Source organism: Ascochyta rabiei, chromosome 17 (assembly GCF_004011695.2).
Source record: "Ascochyta rabiei chromosome 17, complete sequence".
Taxonomy (NCBI): domain Eukaryota; kingdom Fungi; phylum Ascomycota; class Dothideomycetes; order Pleosporales; family Didymellaceae; genus Ascochyta; species Ascochyta rabiei.
The window spans coordinates 592,715-607,284 of record NC_082421.1 but is presented as its reverse complement, the minus strand read 5'-3'; the positions used below and the strand labels follow the sequence as shown (position 1 = coordinate 607,284).

General features: G+C 55.1%; 3 protein-coding genes across 3 annotated transcripts, besides 9 other annotated features; 2 read left to right on the top strand and 1 right to left on the bottom strand.

The window, feature by feature from the left end:
• Positions 1-253: 253 nt before the first annotated feature.
• Positions 254-300: a tandem repeat.
• Positions 301-359: a tandem repeat.
• Positions 360-393: 34 nt separating this feature from the next.
• Positions 394-503: a tandem repeat.
• A 106-nt stretch (positions 504-609) lies between these two features.
• Positions 610-676: a tandem repeat.
• A 361-nt stretch (positions 677-1,037) lies between these two features.
• On the bottom strand, positions 1,038-2,703 carry EKO05_0009585 (uncharacterized protein; the record flags this gene model as incomplete). Its single annotated transcript, XM_038942715.1, has 2 exons — positions 1,038-2,576; positions 2,632-2,703. 2 exons carry the CDS (start codon positions 2,701-2,703, stop codon positions 1,038-1,040), a joined length of 1,611 nt encoding a protein of 536 aa, XP_038794976.1.
• Positions 1,150-1,188: a tandem repeat.
• A 421-nt stretch (positions 2,704-3,124) lies between the features above and the next one.
• Positions 3,125-3,161: a tandem repeat.
• Positions 3,162-3,869: 708 nt separating this feature from the next.
• Positions 3,870-3,897: a tandem repeat.
• A 1,252-nt stretch (positions 3,898-5,149) lies between these two features.
• Positions 5,150-5,190: a tandem repeat.
• Positions 5,191-6,088: 898 nt separating this feature from the next.
• Positions 6,089-12,065, top strand: EKO05_0009584 (1,3-beta-glucan synthase; the record flags this gene model as incomplete). The annotated part of the gene is made up of 3 exons (XM_059637568.1): positions 6,089-6,285; positions 6,342-11,666; positions 11,717-12,065. 3 exons carry the CDS (start codon positions 6,089-6,091, stop codon positions 12,063-12,065), a joined length of 5,871 nt encoding a protein of 1,956 aa, XP_059493551.1.
• Positions 6,110-6,179: a tandem repeat.
• Positions 12,066-12,619: 554 nt separating the features above from the next.
• Positions 12,620-14,315, top strand: EKO05_0009583 (Serine C-palmitoyltransferase; the record flags this gene model as incomplete). The annotated part of the gene is made up of 4 exons (XM_038942532.1): positions 12,620-12,844; positions 12,905-13,005; positions 13,063-14,065; positions 14,118-14,315. The coding sequence occupies 4 exons, from the start codon at positions 12,620-12,622 to the stop codon at positions 14,313-14,315; spliced, it is 1,527 nt and encodes a 508-aa protein (XP_038794974.1).
• Positions 14,316-14,570: the final 255 nt, after the last annotated feature.

The following is a 14,570-nucleotide window of genomic DNA, read 5'->3' as shown; positions in this document are numbered from 1 at the left end:
ATATCCCTATATCCCTACCTAGATAATACATCTACACAGTCTACCATCACGTCTCTGGATCCTACACAACCCTAACAGACTATCTAGCACGCTCCATCTGCACACTTCCCCTCCTCTCCCTTCTCGCCCCCAGCACAACACAACACAACACACCGGCCGCAATCCGCGCCCCGCGCCTCTGTCTCTCCGCTGCTTCTCGCCGCAGCGCACTGTGGGGGGTTTCGGCACGGAGAGGTGCGTGGATGGATGGGTATGTGGTTTGGGTTGTTGGGACTTGGTGCGGTGTGGTGCGGTGTGGTGTGATATGATATGATACGATATGATACGATACAATATGACACGATACGATATGACACGATGCGTGACTGCACAATCCACTACGATGTAGTTTGATTCACTTCACTTCACTTCACTCACTCCACTTTGCTTTACTTCACTCCACTTTACTCCACTCCACTTCACTTTACTTCACTTCACTTCACTCCACTCCACTTCACTTCACTCTATGAATCTAGTTCGCAAATACCCGCCCGCTATATACACCGGTCCACGCAGATCAGTTACTTCGTCCATTGTCCGTGGGGTCGTCTGTTCGCTAATTCATTCCTCTATGTATGTATATATGCTGTATGTATGCTGTATGTATGCTGTATGTATGCTGTATGTATGCATGGATTCGCGCATCCATTCGAAAAGGGGCAGACAGTGCTCGCACACACCCCGTGTCACACAAAGCGATTCTCGCGCCTGACTGGCGAGGTAAGCGAGGAGGTGCGGGAAGCGAGGTGATCGTGGGCGATGATGAAGCGACACGTGAGCACGGGGCTTGAGATAGGAGAGATTATGCCATGTTTTTGGTTTTTCATTTCAGTGTACATTGGAAAGAGAAAATTACACGCAGCAGCTCGTATTCACAGTTCTAGTGTCCACCACCGAGCGCTTTTCGGACATAGGGGAATATCCACCGTCTCGACTCTATTGCGAAACACGCAGGAAGGAAAAAGTTTTCGAATCACCTCCACGGCTGCGCCAGTCCCCTACAACAGGATCATAGCCATGCCGGAGGCGACTGCGCCGAGAAGGTACAAGCCCATGGCACCCGAGTTGAGGCTGGGGACGATGAGGCCAGAGGCAGCGCCGGTAGAGTTGGAGCCAGAGCCGGAGCCGGAGCCAGAGCCAGAGCCAGAGGCCTGAGGAGCAGAGGTGACGGAACCAGTACCGGCAGCACCGACCTCCTTGAGAAGGTCGGAGCAGCCAGAAGCAGTGGGGGAAGCAGTGGCAGACTTGGTGGTGGCCTTGCCCTTGAAAGCACAGCCGCCAGAAACAGCCTTGGCGTAGGCGTTGACAGCAAAGGACAGCTGCTCCTTGGCAGAGCACATGCCGTAGGAACCGTACGCGCCAGCAGTGATGTTGCGGTTGATGCCAGCGCAGTACTGACCATCCTTGAGACCGCAGACAAAGCCGAACATGTCGCCAAAGTCGTCCTCATCGGTCTTGTCAGCGACAACGCAGCTGAGCGTGTCCATCATGCAGCTGCAAAGCTGGGCGTTGGCGGTAGGAGGGAGAGGGGAAGACTCAGCCTCCCAGGTACCGGGAGTGACCTTGGGGCAAGTGGCAGCGGCGGTGTTGGAAGGCTTGTAGTCGGCCATCTTGACACCGCTGGGAGTGGCCTTGGCGATCTCCTTGGAGAGGTTGTCGAAGTCCTTGTTGGTGGTGACCTTGCCATCCTTGACGGTAGCAAGACCGAACTCGTTGGCCTCCTCGAAGTACATGTAGACGATACCACCAGACCAGACGCCGGTCATCTCGTCGCCGTAAAGCGCACCAACCTCGGTGAACAGACGGGGACGAGGCGTGTTGCAACCGTACTCGGCGAAGAAGACGGGAACGTTGTACTTCTCGAACTCCTTGGTGCGGACGTCGAAGCCGGATTCTTTGAACGAAGAGTCACCGCACCACGAGTAGATGTTGTAGCCCCAGAAGTCGATGGCTTCATCGCTGTTCCCGCAGTCGAAGAAGTTGGCAAGGTTCTCACGGATGTCGGCGTCGTCGTTGGTAGCGTAACCGACACCGACGGAGCGGTACTTTTTGCTCTTGATGTAGGCCTTGCTGTCACGGACAGCAGCCTTGACGAAAGCAGAAGCCAGAGTGTTGTTGGGCTGGTTAGAGACCTCGTTACCGGCGAAGAAACCAAGCGTGTTGTCGTACTGCATCAGCTCGTCGATGACACTGGTGTAGCGGGAGTAGAGGGTAGTGGTCCATTCGGCATCGTCACGGTTGATAGAGTTGCCAGGCTCAGACAGATCAGCAACGACGTAGATGCCGGCGTCAGCGAGCGCGTTCATGCAGTCCTTGTGGTCCTTTTTGGGGTCGATGGCGTAGACACGGATTGTGTTGGTGTTGAGCTTCTTCAGGTACTCGATGTCGCGCTTACAGGCCGTGCTGTCGGCGAGCGGGTCGGTGATGTCGATGTCGTCGGCATTGGTGGATGTGGTGTTGGAGTTGACTTCCTGCTGATAAGCAACACCCTTCATGAAGAACTGCGTGCCATTGTTTTTGTAGAAGAACTTAGAACCCTAGTCGGTGTTAGGACCCTGCATGAGGCCCTGCTGCTGTCGTGGAACTGCGTACCTTGATAACAATGGGATCGACGGCGGCGTGCACACCGGCGAGCAGCGTGGTCGCAGCGAAGAGGCCCCGCATAGTGATGGCTATCTGACCGAGGAAAGTATCCAAGAAAAGTGGCAGGTGTTGGCAGAGCTTGGTGTCGAGGCGCCGAGCTTTTAGCGGTCAGAAGGTGTATATGGAGTGTGAAAGGCACAGACAGCGGTGAAAGAGCGTGAGGCAACAGCGAACGGCGCTGGGAGCAAGAAGCGTGGTAGAATAGGATGTAAAGAGTGACTTATAAAACAGAAAATGCACAGTGGAAACAGCAGTGAAGCAGCCTGAGTGAAGGAGAGAGGTTGATCAAGCATCCTCAAGGCGGATCAGCGAAGTCGAAGACGACCCCTGAGGCTAGGCCAGTTTCACGATTGTGGCATTCTTGGCCCGAGTTCTGCTGCGCTCCACCCTGCTGGCTCGCCAAGAGCGTCTCAGAATTCCAGAGTGGCCATGCCACGATGGATGCTGTCCTGACATGCTGCTGCTGGTGTTGCTGCTGCGAGCGCGCGAGCGTAGTCGGTCCATCATAACCTTGCGGGAAGCTCTGTAGCGGAAACAGACGCCGGCGAGCCATGTCGGCGCGCTTGAGACAGATGCAGGTACAAGGACGCGTATGCGCAATTTTCTGCAGTCCCCACTGGCGGCCGCCATGCCCCACAGCAACACTTGCAGATCGATGATGCTAATCTTGACCTGAGACTCCGTCTCCAGGCGCTGTCACAGCGGACACAATAGGCAATGCCGTCGGGACGCCACGCTCAGGCACAGACGTCATGTTTTGACAGCTGCATCTCGTTGGCGTCATGTTTTGACAGCTGCACCTCGTTGTCGGTCTCGTTTGGGTAGCACACGGCGTCCGAGCCAGGTCGCGGAAGGCCTGAAGGAGGGGTGGGCGCGGACACACCGGTACCCGCACGCATGCATCTGAAACGGGTGTGGCGAAGCAGCGAGGCGACCAACCAGACCGAATACACCGTGCTGGACGAGTTGTTGTCGCCTTACCATGGCTTACTATGATGGTATGCACAGCACAATTGGATGACAGTGGTCTTGGAGAGAAAGCACAGCCAGCTCGGCTGCGTACTGTGTGTCCACATGGTGCTAGTGAGGGGCGAGTGGGAGCGTTGTGCTCCCAGAGGTGGCGGTGGGCTAGGGTGCCATTGTTCCGTCAAGCAGAGCTGATGCAGATTCAGAACAGCAGCTCCATGGTCGTCTCGTCTCGTGTCGTGTCGTCTCTCGCCTGCTGCTTTATACAAATGCCTCTGTGCAGAGCGTGGCGCGGTAGCGTGTGCTGGATTCGCGTGCAAAGCAAAGCCAGCGGCGGACGAAAGCCGCGAAATGGCAGAGTCTACGCAATCATGATCTCAGTGCACCAGGAGATTAAGCGGACGTCCTAACGGGTTTGCTTTGTAGCCCAGCCGTGGACTACGGATTTGCACGTGTGGAAACAGAAGCATCTCATACAGCTCGCAAGGCCTAGGCCCGTTGCCCAAAGCGCGCAGGCTGCCGTTGGTATGCTGCGGTGCCGTTGGAGACAGCTCGAGTCAACCGCCTGCAGCACTCAGGGGGCAAATTGTACACTCCTCTGGGGGCAATTTGCACACTCCTCTGGGGGCAGCGGCTCGAACAAAGAGATGAGCGCTGACAAGTGCAGCGGAAGGGGACGGGCATAGAGCATCCGGTTTCCACTCGGCAGCAGGCGGGCATCCTCAACAGTTCGGCTCTCTACTAGGTACTGCATGTACTACTATAGCATGCGCATTCATAGTACTAGGTATTATTGCATGTACGTTGTCCAATGTCAGCCCCCCTTCCTCCCTCTGGGATTACGACATGCCGTTGGCCGGGATAGAGCGGGGGCAGCGCCACGCCGCCATTGGCCACGAGCGATAGGAAAAAGCGCCCTATCGTTATCGCACCGTCGAAGCTGGCGCCGGTCTTGCTGGTTTCGGCTTGATCAACGAGCGGGCCCATTTACCGTGTGCACTGGTGCTGCGGCGCGGTGGTGCTGCAGCGTCGTGACGTGGACTGCCCGTGGTTGGGTGGGTGCATGGCAGACGGCTTGACATAGTACGCCGTGGAATGATGATGGGCAGCTGGCCAGGGCGAGGGGAGGGCGCCTACAGGAGAGCAGAACACGATGCAGCCGGCCATGCACAGCATCCACAGCATCTACGGCATCCACAAACATGGTAAGACAGTCTCAACCGCAGACGTCTGACCACATGGAGTCTTGCTCGGGCATGGCAAAGGACGAGGTGCACTGCGGCCGATCGGGGATCCCAACAGGGTGGGTTTTTTAGGACCTGTTTTCCCCAGCATTCCCGCCACGCTTGCGTGCATGGCAGTGAATGGATGGGCAGTGCTGGAGACGAAGGGGGGACAGAGAAGAGCAGCAGCAGCCATACAGTAGCATCACCAGTAGCATCACCAGTAGCATCACCAGTAGCATCACCAGTAGCATCACCAGTAGCATCACCAGTAGCATCACCACCACCACCACCACCACCACCACCACCACCATCACCAGCGCAATACGCTCCCACCGACATGCTGTTCTCGTGCACGCTGTGAAGCCTTTGTCTCTTCATCATACAAAGTGGCAACGGCATTTCCTGCATCTGCTAGCCAAAAGACGGCGAGGGTACCCATGCACAGCCTTTCACGGCGTTAGTCTAGCTTGGCGCGAGCCTCTCATTTTCAGGGGAAGCTGCTCAAAAGGCCTTGTACCGGCCCTCTCGCATTCCTCACGCTCGCTCCCTCTCCCCTCCGACCATTTTCGCGGTGCTGTTCTTTTCCCTCCCTGTTCTTTCACACTGCCTCTCGTTTTCGTCGAGGTTGTTGGATCGTCCGCGGAGCCCTTGCCCAGTTTTCGAGGGGAGCCGCTACCACCGCTACCACCCTAATTCGCTCAGCGTCCAGTAGAAGCAAGCGCCGACTCGCCGCGCGTCTCCTCTGGCAACGACAACCGCCTGCAGCTGCAGCAGCGCCTGCCCCTTCACGCTCGCTAGCATCATAACAACGCCACCCCCCCCGGCCTCTTCTTCGACAAGCAGGCTCGAGTGCACCCTTTTTGCCAACTTCCGTCTGTGGGCACAATCGCCTTGTTTCACCTTCGCTCGCCTTCTTGTGCCCCCTTCGCTCCGGCAAAAACTCTCGCTCTCCATCTCTGCACACGACGCTCGGGCACCGCCGCAGCCACCAGCCACCAGCCATCGCCTGACCTACGCCGCGGCCATCTTAATACAATCCATTCGACGCCGCCGCCTCTAATGCCCATTGTTTGAGGTACGCACGCCACTCGCCTGCGACACGCGCTGTCTCACTTGTAGCCACAGCCGCAGCTGCAGCCCCGCGCTTGCGACCCTTACAGTTTGTTGACAGCCTGACCGCAGTTTCTACATCACAACTCTCCTCTCCCATCACGATGTCCGGACATCCGCAGGGAGGCCAGGGCCAAGCCCACTACGACGATGGCTACGGCCACAGTCAGGGCCAGCCCCAGGGCCAGGGCCAGGACTCGTACTACCATGACGACCAGCAATACGGCCAGTACCACGACGACGCCCGTGGCCAGCAGGGTCACTACCAGCAGAACGCCAACGACGCCTACTATGACGAACAGTACGTTTTGCCACCCAGTCGTCTCTCAATGGCATCAACCGCTAACGCAGCAGCAGGGGCTACTATGACGGCCAGCATCAGCAGAACGGCGGATATTACGACGAACACCACGGCCAGCAGCAGGGTTACCAAGACGAATACTACAATGACCAGTACTATGACCAGGGTGGTGCCCAGGAGGGGTATGCTCCCAACGCACAGGCCGGCCAGCCCAGGCGCCGCCAGCACGACTCGGAGGAGGACTCTGAGACCTTTAGCGACTTCACCATGAGGTCCGACATGGCTCGTGCAACCGACATGGATTACTACGGCCGTGGCGACGAGCGATATAACAGCTACGGTGGCGAAGGCAACCGTGGCTACCGCCCTCCCTCGTCGCAGGTTTCGTATGGCGGCAACCGCTCATCCGGTGCGTCAACCCCCATCTACGGCATGGACTATTCGAATGCTCTCCCTGCTGGTCAGCGCTCGCGCGAACCCTACCCGGCCTGGACTGCCGAGGCCCAGATTCCCTGCACAAAGGAGGAGATCGAGGACATTTTCCTCGACCTCACCGCCAAATTCGGTTTCCAGCGTGACAGCATGAGGAACATGTACGACCACTTCATGACGCTGCTCGACTCGCGTGCATCTCGCATGTCGCCTAACCAGGCGCTCCTGTCCCTCCACGCAGATTACATTGGTGGCGAGAACGCCAACTTCCGCCGATGGTACTTCGCTGCTCACCTTGATCTCGACGACGCCGTCGGTTTCGCCAACATGAACCTTGGAAAGGCCAGCCGTAGGACGCGCAAGGCCCGCAAGGCGGCCAAGAAGAAGGCTGGCGAGAACCCTGGTGACGAGAACGAGACCCTCGAGGCATACGAGGGCGACAACAGCCTGGAGGCTGCCGAGTACCGCTGGAAGACAAAGATGAACCGCATGTCGCAACATGACCGTGTTCGCCAGGTCGCCCTTTACCTGCTCTGCTGGGGTGAAGCCAACCAGGTCCGGTTCATGCCTGAGTTGCTCTGCTTCATCTTCAAGTGCGCAGACGACTACCTCAACTCGCCCGCTGGACAAGCCCAGACCGAGCCTATTGAGGAGTTCACATACCTGAACGAGATTATTACACCTTTGTACCAATACTGCCGCGATCAGGGTTACGAAATCCAGGACGGCAAGTACGTCCGCCGTGAGCGCGACCACTCTTCGCTCATTGGTTACGACGACATCAACCAGCTCTTCTGGTACCCCGAGGGTCTTGAGCGCATCATTTTCGAGGACAAGTCTCGCATTATCGACCTCCCTCCAGCTGACCGTTATTTGAAGCTGAAGGATGTCATGTGGAAGAAGGTCTTCTTCAAGACCTACTACGAGCGACGTTCGTGGTTCCACATGCTGGTCAACTTCAACCGTATCTGGGTCATTCACTTGACAGCTTTCTGGTTCTACACCGTCTTCAACTCGCAACCTGTCTACACCAAGAACTACGAGCAGCAGAAAGATACCAAGCCGAACAAGGCTGCTACTTTGTCAGCCGTCGCGCTCGGTGGAGCCCTTGCTTCGTTGATCCAGATTCTTGCTACCTGCGTTGAGTGGGCTTACGTCCCTCGCAAGTGGGCTGGCGCTCAGCATTTGACCAAGCGTCTCTTGTTCCTCATCCTAGTCTTCGTCATCAACGTCGGTCCTAGTGCCTACATCTTTGGTGTCAGCCAAACTGGCCAGATTGCCAACATCTTGGGTGGTGTTCAACTGGCCATCGCGTTCATCACATACATCTTCTTTTCGGTCATGCCTCTTGGTGGTCTCTTTGGAAGCTACCTTACCCGCAACTCGCGCAAGTACGTTGCCAGCCAGACATTTACAGCCAGCTACCCTCGTCTCAAGGGCAACGACATGTGGATGTCTTACGGTCTCTGGGTCCTCGTCTTCGCTGCCAAGCTCGCTGAGTCTTACTTCTTCTTGACTCTGTCGATCAAGGACCCCATTCGGATCTTGTCGCACATGAAGAAGCCCGACTGTCTCGGTGATGCTATCTTTGGAGACATTCTCTGCAAGTACGAACCCAGGATCTTGCTTGGGCTGATGTACTTTATGGATCTGGTCCTCTTCTTCCTGGATTCTTACTTGTGGTACATTATTGCCAACATGCTGTTCTCCGTTTCTCGATCCTTTTACCTCGGTGTCTCGATCTGGACTCCATGGAGGAACATCTTCTCCCGCCTGCCGAAACGTATCTACTCAAAGATCCTCGCCACCACCGATATGGAGATCAAGTACAAGCCCAAGGTTCTCATCTCTCAGATCTGGAATGCTGTTGTCATCTCCATGTACCGCGAACATCTCTTGGCCATTGATCACGTCCAGAAGCTTCTGTACCACCAGGTTCCTTCCGAGCAGGAAGGTAAGCGCACCCTGCGTGCTCCCACCTTCTTCGTCTCTCAGGAAGACCACTCATTCAAGACTGAGTTCTTCCCTGCTCAGAGCGAGGCCGAACGTCGTATCTCTTTCTTCGCGCAGTCTCTGTCTACGCCCATTCCTGAGCCTCTGCCTGTCGACAACATGCCCACTTTCACTGTCATGATTCCTCACTACGGAGAGAAGATTCTCCTTTCGCTCCGTGAGATCATCCGCGAGGATGAGCCATACTCCCGCGTTACCCTCCTCGAGTACCTCAAGCAGCTTCACCCTCACGAGTGGGACTGCTTCGTCAAGGACACCAAGATCCTCGCAGATGAGACTTCGCAGTTCAACGGGGATGATGAGAAGAACGAGAAGGATACCGCTAAGAGCAAGATCGACGATCTTCCCTTCTACTGCATTGGTTTCAAGTCTGCCGCGCCTGAGTACACTCTCCGAACTCGTATCTGGGCCTCGCTCCGCTCGCAAACTCTGTACCGTACCATCTCTGGTTTCATGAACTACAGCCGTGCAATCAAACTGTTGTACCGTGTCGAGAACCCCGAGGTTGTTCAGATGTTCGGTGGCAACTCTGACAAGCTTGAGCGTGAGCTCGAACGCATGGCCAGGCGCAAGTACAAGATCTGTGTTTCCATGCAGCGTTACGCCAAATTCACCAAGGAAGAGCGCGAGAACACCGAGTTCCTGCTCCGTGCTTACCCTGATCTTCAGATTGCTTACCTGGACGAGGAGCCGCCTGTCAACGAGGGTGACGAGCCCCGCATCTACTCTGCTCTGATCGATGGTCACTCTGAGATCATGGACAATGGCATGCGCCGACCCAAGTTCCGCATTCAACTCTCTGGCAACCCCATTCTCGGTGACGGCAAATCTGACAACCAGAACCATTGCATCATCTTCTACCGTGGTGAATACATCCAGCTTATCGATGCCAACCAGGACAACTACCTCGAAGAGTGTCTGAAGATCCGCAGTGTCCTGGCTGAATTCGAAGAGATGACGACCGACAATGTTTCTCCCTACACCCCTGGTATTCCTAATCCCAACTTCAACCCTGTCGCCATTCTCGGAGCCCGTGAATACATTTTCTCCGAGAACATTGGTATCCTCGGTGACATCGCTGCTGGAAAGGAACAGACATTCGGTACCATGTTCGCCCGTACTCTGGCTCAGATTGGTGGCAAGCTCCATTACGGACATCCTGATTTCTTGAACGGTATCTTCATGACGACTCGTGGTGGTGTCTCCAAGGCTCAGAAGGGTCTCCATCTCAACGAGGATATTTACGCTGGTATGAACGCTCTCCTCCGTGGTGGCCGCATAAAGCACTGCGAATACTACCAATGTGGTAAGGGTCGTGATTTGGGTTTCGGTTCCGTTCTTAACTTCACCACCAAGATCGGTACCGGTATGGGTGAGCAGATGTTGTCTCGCGAGTACTACTACATGGGTACCCAGCTGCCTCTCGACCGTTTCCTGTCCTTCTACTACGCCCATCCTGGTTTCCACATCAACAACATGTTCATCATGTTGTCCGTGCAGTGCTTCATGTTTGTGCTCTTGCACCTGGGAGCCCTCAACCACGAGACCATTCTTTGCCAGTTCAACAAGGACCTTCCGATCACCGACCCGCAATGGCCCAATGGCTGCGCCAACTTGGTTCCCATCTTCGACTGGGTTTCACGTTGTATCATGTCCATTTTCATCGTTTTCTTCATCGCGTTCGTGCCTCTTGTCGTTCAGGAGCTCACTGAGCGTGGTTTCTGGCGCGCTGCTACTCGTCTGGCCAAGCATTTCTCCTCTGGATCTCCCTTCTTCGAGGTCTTCGTTACTCAGATCTACGCCAACTCGCTCCAGACCAATTTGTCCTTTGGTGGTGCTCGTTACATCGGTACAGGTCGTGGTTTCGCTACTGCCCGCATTCCCTTCGGTATCCTGTACTCTCGCTTTGCTGGACCTTCCATCTATCTCGGTGCTCGTGCCCTGATGATGCTCGTCTTCGCCACGATTACGGTTTGGGGTCCCTGGCTCATCTACTTCTGGGCATCCCTGTTGTCTCTTTGCCTGGCGCCATTCCTTTTCAACCCCCACCAGTTCTCATGGGACGACTTCTTCATCGACTACAGGGAATACCTCCGATGGCTGTCTCGTGGAAACACTCGTTCCCACAGCGCTTCTTGGATCGGTTACTGCCGTCTGTCCCGAACTCGTATCACTGGTTACAAGCGCAAGGTTCTCGGCGACCCATCGTCCAAGCTTTCTGGAGACGTCCCACGTGCGGCCTTTACCAACATCTTCATGGCTGAAGTCCTGGGCCCCCTGGTTCTCGTTGCTGTCACCGTCATCCCGTATCTCTTCATCAACGCTCAGACCGGTGTCCCGAACCGCCAGACTGACCTTGATTCGGCTACCCTCAGCAACGGACAAACTCCCAAGGCTTCCGGCGCTCTGATCCGTGTCGCAGTCATTGCAGTCGGTCCCATCGCTGTCAACGCTGGTGTTCTCGGTGGTCTCTTTGCCCTGGCTTGTTGCGCAGGACCTCTTCTCGGCATGTGCTGCAAGAAGTTCGGTGCTGTCCTTGCCGCTATTGCCCACGCTATTGCTGTCATCATGCTGCTTGTTTTCTTCGTTGTCATGATGTTCCTGGAAGGCTTCAGTTTCCCAAGAGCCCTTTCAGGCATGGTTGCCGTGGTCGCCATTCAGCGTTTCATCTTCAAGCTCATCATCACCCTTGCTCTCACTCGTGAGTTCAAGGCTGATACCTCCAACATTGCTTGGTGGACTGGTAAATGGTACACCATGGGCTGGCACACACTGACCCAGCCTGGCCGTGAGTTCCTTTGCAAGATCACCGAGCTTGGGTTCTTTGCCGCCGACTTCATCCTTGGCCACGTTTTGCTCTTCTTCATGCTTCCGATCATCTTGATTCCGTACGCCGACAAGTTCCACTCTGTCATGCTGTTCTGGCTGCGACCAAGGTATGTGTCTTCCCCCTCTTTCCCTCAGCGTATAATCTAACAATTTATAGTCGTCAGATCCGTCCTCCGATTTACTCCTTGAAGCAGACCAAGCTCCGCAAGCGCAGAGTGATCCGTTACGCTATCTTGTACTTCGTATTGCTCGTTGTCTTCCTTGCTATCATCGTTGGCCCTATTGTTGCTGGCAAGCAGATCAAGCTGAAGGTCAATCTTCCGTACGAGCTCCTCCAGCCTACTGGTTACAGCAACAACGACACTTCGGCACAAGTCACCGGCCAATGTATCCAAGATACATGTCCGCCATATCAGGGCGGCGACAGTGGTGACAGCGCCGCTACGACCGCCGCTGCGGCCACGACTGACGCAGCTGCTCGCTTCCGTCGTTACTTGGCGTACTGAAAAGTTCCTGACGACTGGTTGATACATGGCGATCAGCAACTTTGACATTTTGCATTGTAAAACATGGGCGGAAGCATAGCGTGGAGACGTAGTTGGTTCCATCACGACTGTAATATTCGACTTAGCATTTCTTTCTGTTTCGAGGTGTTGAGCGGAGCTACAAGCACTTCAACTTCTCTCTTTTTTTGATCAACTACTCCGCTTGAAACGCGGGCTTTGCACATATACTACGATGGGATCGTTTTGGTTCATGGAACGGCGAATATGTTAGACAGAGATTGCACTACATTTGAAACACACGAAGTTTTCCACTTCAACCCGCTTCTAGTAATGTGTGATGCCAACGATTGTCATGTTTTGTCTTTGCCAATGCTCGGTGTCGTGGTACTGTTTCATGAACTCGGACGAGATTAACGTCCCAAAAAACACGTGAGGGAAATTACCGGTAGACGTGGTGCTGACGTTCCGCTGCTCTCCTCCGCGTGTCGCCGCAACCCCCAGACTTGGAGGTCCACCATTTATTCACAACCAGCACCGCCACAACAGGTACCAACATGGACCTACACGAAATACAAAATGCGACCGTCCGGTTTCTAAACGACGCTAATGCCTATCTGGAGAGGATACCCGGCTCTTCCATTGCGGTGCGCTACATAAAGTCAAGTTACCAGAACGACCCGGTCAGAAGCGCAGTGGAGCTGTTCTTGTTCCTTTTCGCGGTGAGGTACTTGCTTGCGCCCAAGTATAGTACACAAAAGAAGGTGCATCTTACAGACGCGGTACGTTGTGCGAGTGAAACAGAAGCAGAGAAGGGGAACTCTGGGCTGACGGGAGAATAGGAGATCGATGAACTGGTAGAGGACTGGACGCCCGAGCCGCTTGTCGCTGCGCCGACTCCTTTCGAGGAGCTCGACAACGAGAAGAGGCCTGTGATTGTGGGGTATGGCGCCCGGCGACTGTGACATACTGGCGCGTCGCAATGCTAACGATGACGCAGACCTACCGGGCCCAAGTCGAAGCTCTCGAATGGCCGCACCGTTACGAACCTCGCCTCCTTCAACTTCTACAACTTCGTCGCAAACGAGACGCTCAAGGAGAAAGCCATCCAGACCCTCCGCACCTACGGCGTGGGCCCTTGCGGCCCTCCAGGGTTCTACGGCACACAGGATGTACACATGAAAACCGAGCAGGACGTTGCTGCGCACCTGGGGGTCCCGGCGTGCATCATCTACGCGCAATCCTTCTCCACTATATCGAGTGTGATCCCCTCTTTCTGCAAGCGCGGCGATATCATTGTTGCGGACAATGCAGTCAACTTCCCCGTACGAAAAGGCATTCAGATTTCCAGAAGCACGGTGCGATGGTACGAACACAACAACATGGAGGACCTGGAAAAGGTGTTACAAAGAGTCATCAAGGAGCAGGCTGGCAAGCCCCTCACGAGGCGCTTCATCATCACTGAGGGCCTGTTCGAGAACACAGGCGACGTTGTCGATTTGCCCAAGCTGATCGAGCTAAAGCTCAAGTACAAGTTCCGCCTCATCCTCGACGAAAGCTGGTCCTACGGTGTTCTAGGCAGAACTGGGCGCGGTGTTACGGAGGCCCAAAACGTGGATGCGACTGAAGTCGACATGATTGTTGGCTCGTTGTCAGGGCCCTTGTGCGCAGCAGGAGGGTTCTGTGCAGGCAATGAAGAGGTTGTAGACCATCAGCGCATCTCTTCGGCTTCATACACATACTCTGCCGCGCTGCCAGCGCTGCTTTCGACGACCGCGAGCGAGACCATTGCACTTCTGCAAGAGCAGCCGGAGATCTTGACAGGTCTGAGGGAGAGGATCGAGGCGATGCGCGCACAGCTGGATCCGAGGAGCGATTGGGTCCGTTGTTCGAGCTCGGCGGAGAACCCGATCATGCTGCTTGTCCTGAAGGACGAGGTTGTTGCGGCCAAGAACTTCAGCGTTGAGGATCAAAACCAGATTCTGCGGGATGTTGTTGATGAGGTATGCTTTCAATGCACCCACTACTCACTGCTGGAAAGGCTAACAATCAAAGTGTCTTGCAAACGGCGTCCTTATCACACGACTGAAGGCCTTTCCGCTTGGTCTCGGTGTCAACCCAAGGGATGCCGGGTGGCAGCCTGTACCTGCCCTCAAAGTGTGCGTCACTAGTGGGCTCACAAAAAAGGAGACGGAGAAAGCAGGTGTCATCATAAGACACGCTATCACGAAGATCATCTCGAGGAGGAAGTAGAAGGCTGGAGTTGTTACGATATGATTGATGTTGGGTTCTGGGAAGACATGGGTGCACGTTACTTTTCACTGCGGCGAGCATTTTCCTCGTGCGTAACTTCTCTGTACGAACCTTGGTCAGCCAGACATACCTCTTGTAATGCATAATACCAATATTTTAGACAATCAGCTTCATGGCACTACTCTATGTCCGTAGCTTGGTAAGAGGTGGGAAGTGAGAAGCTACCTAGAAGCTAGAAGCTATAGAATAACTCAT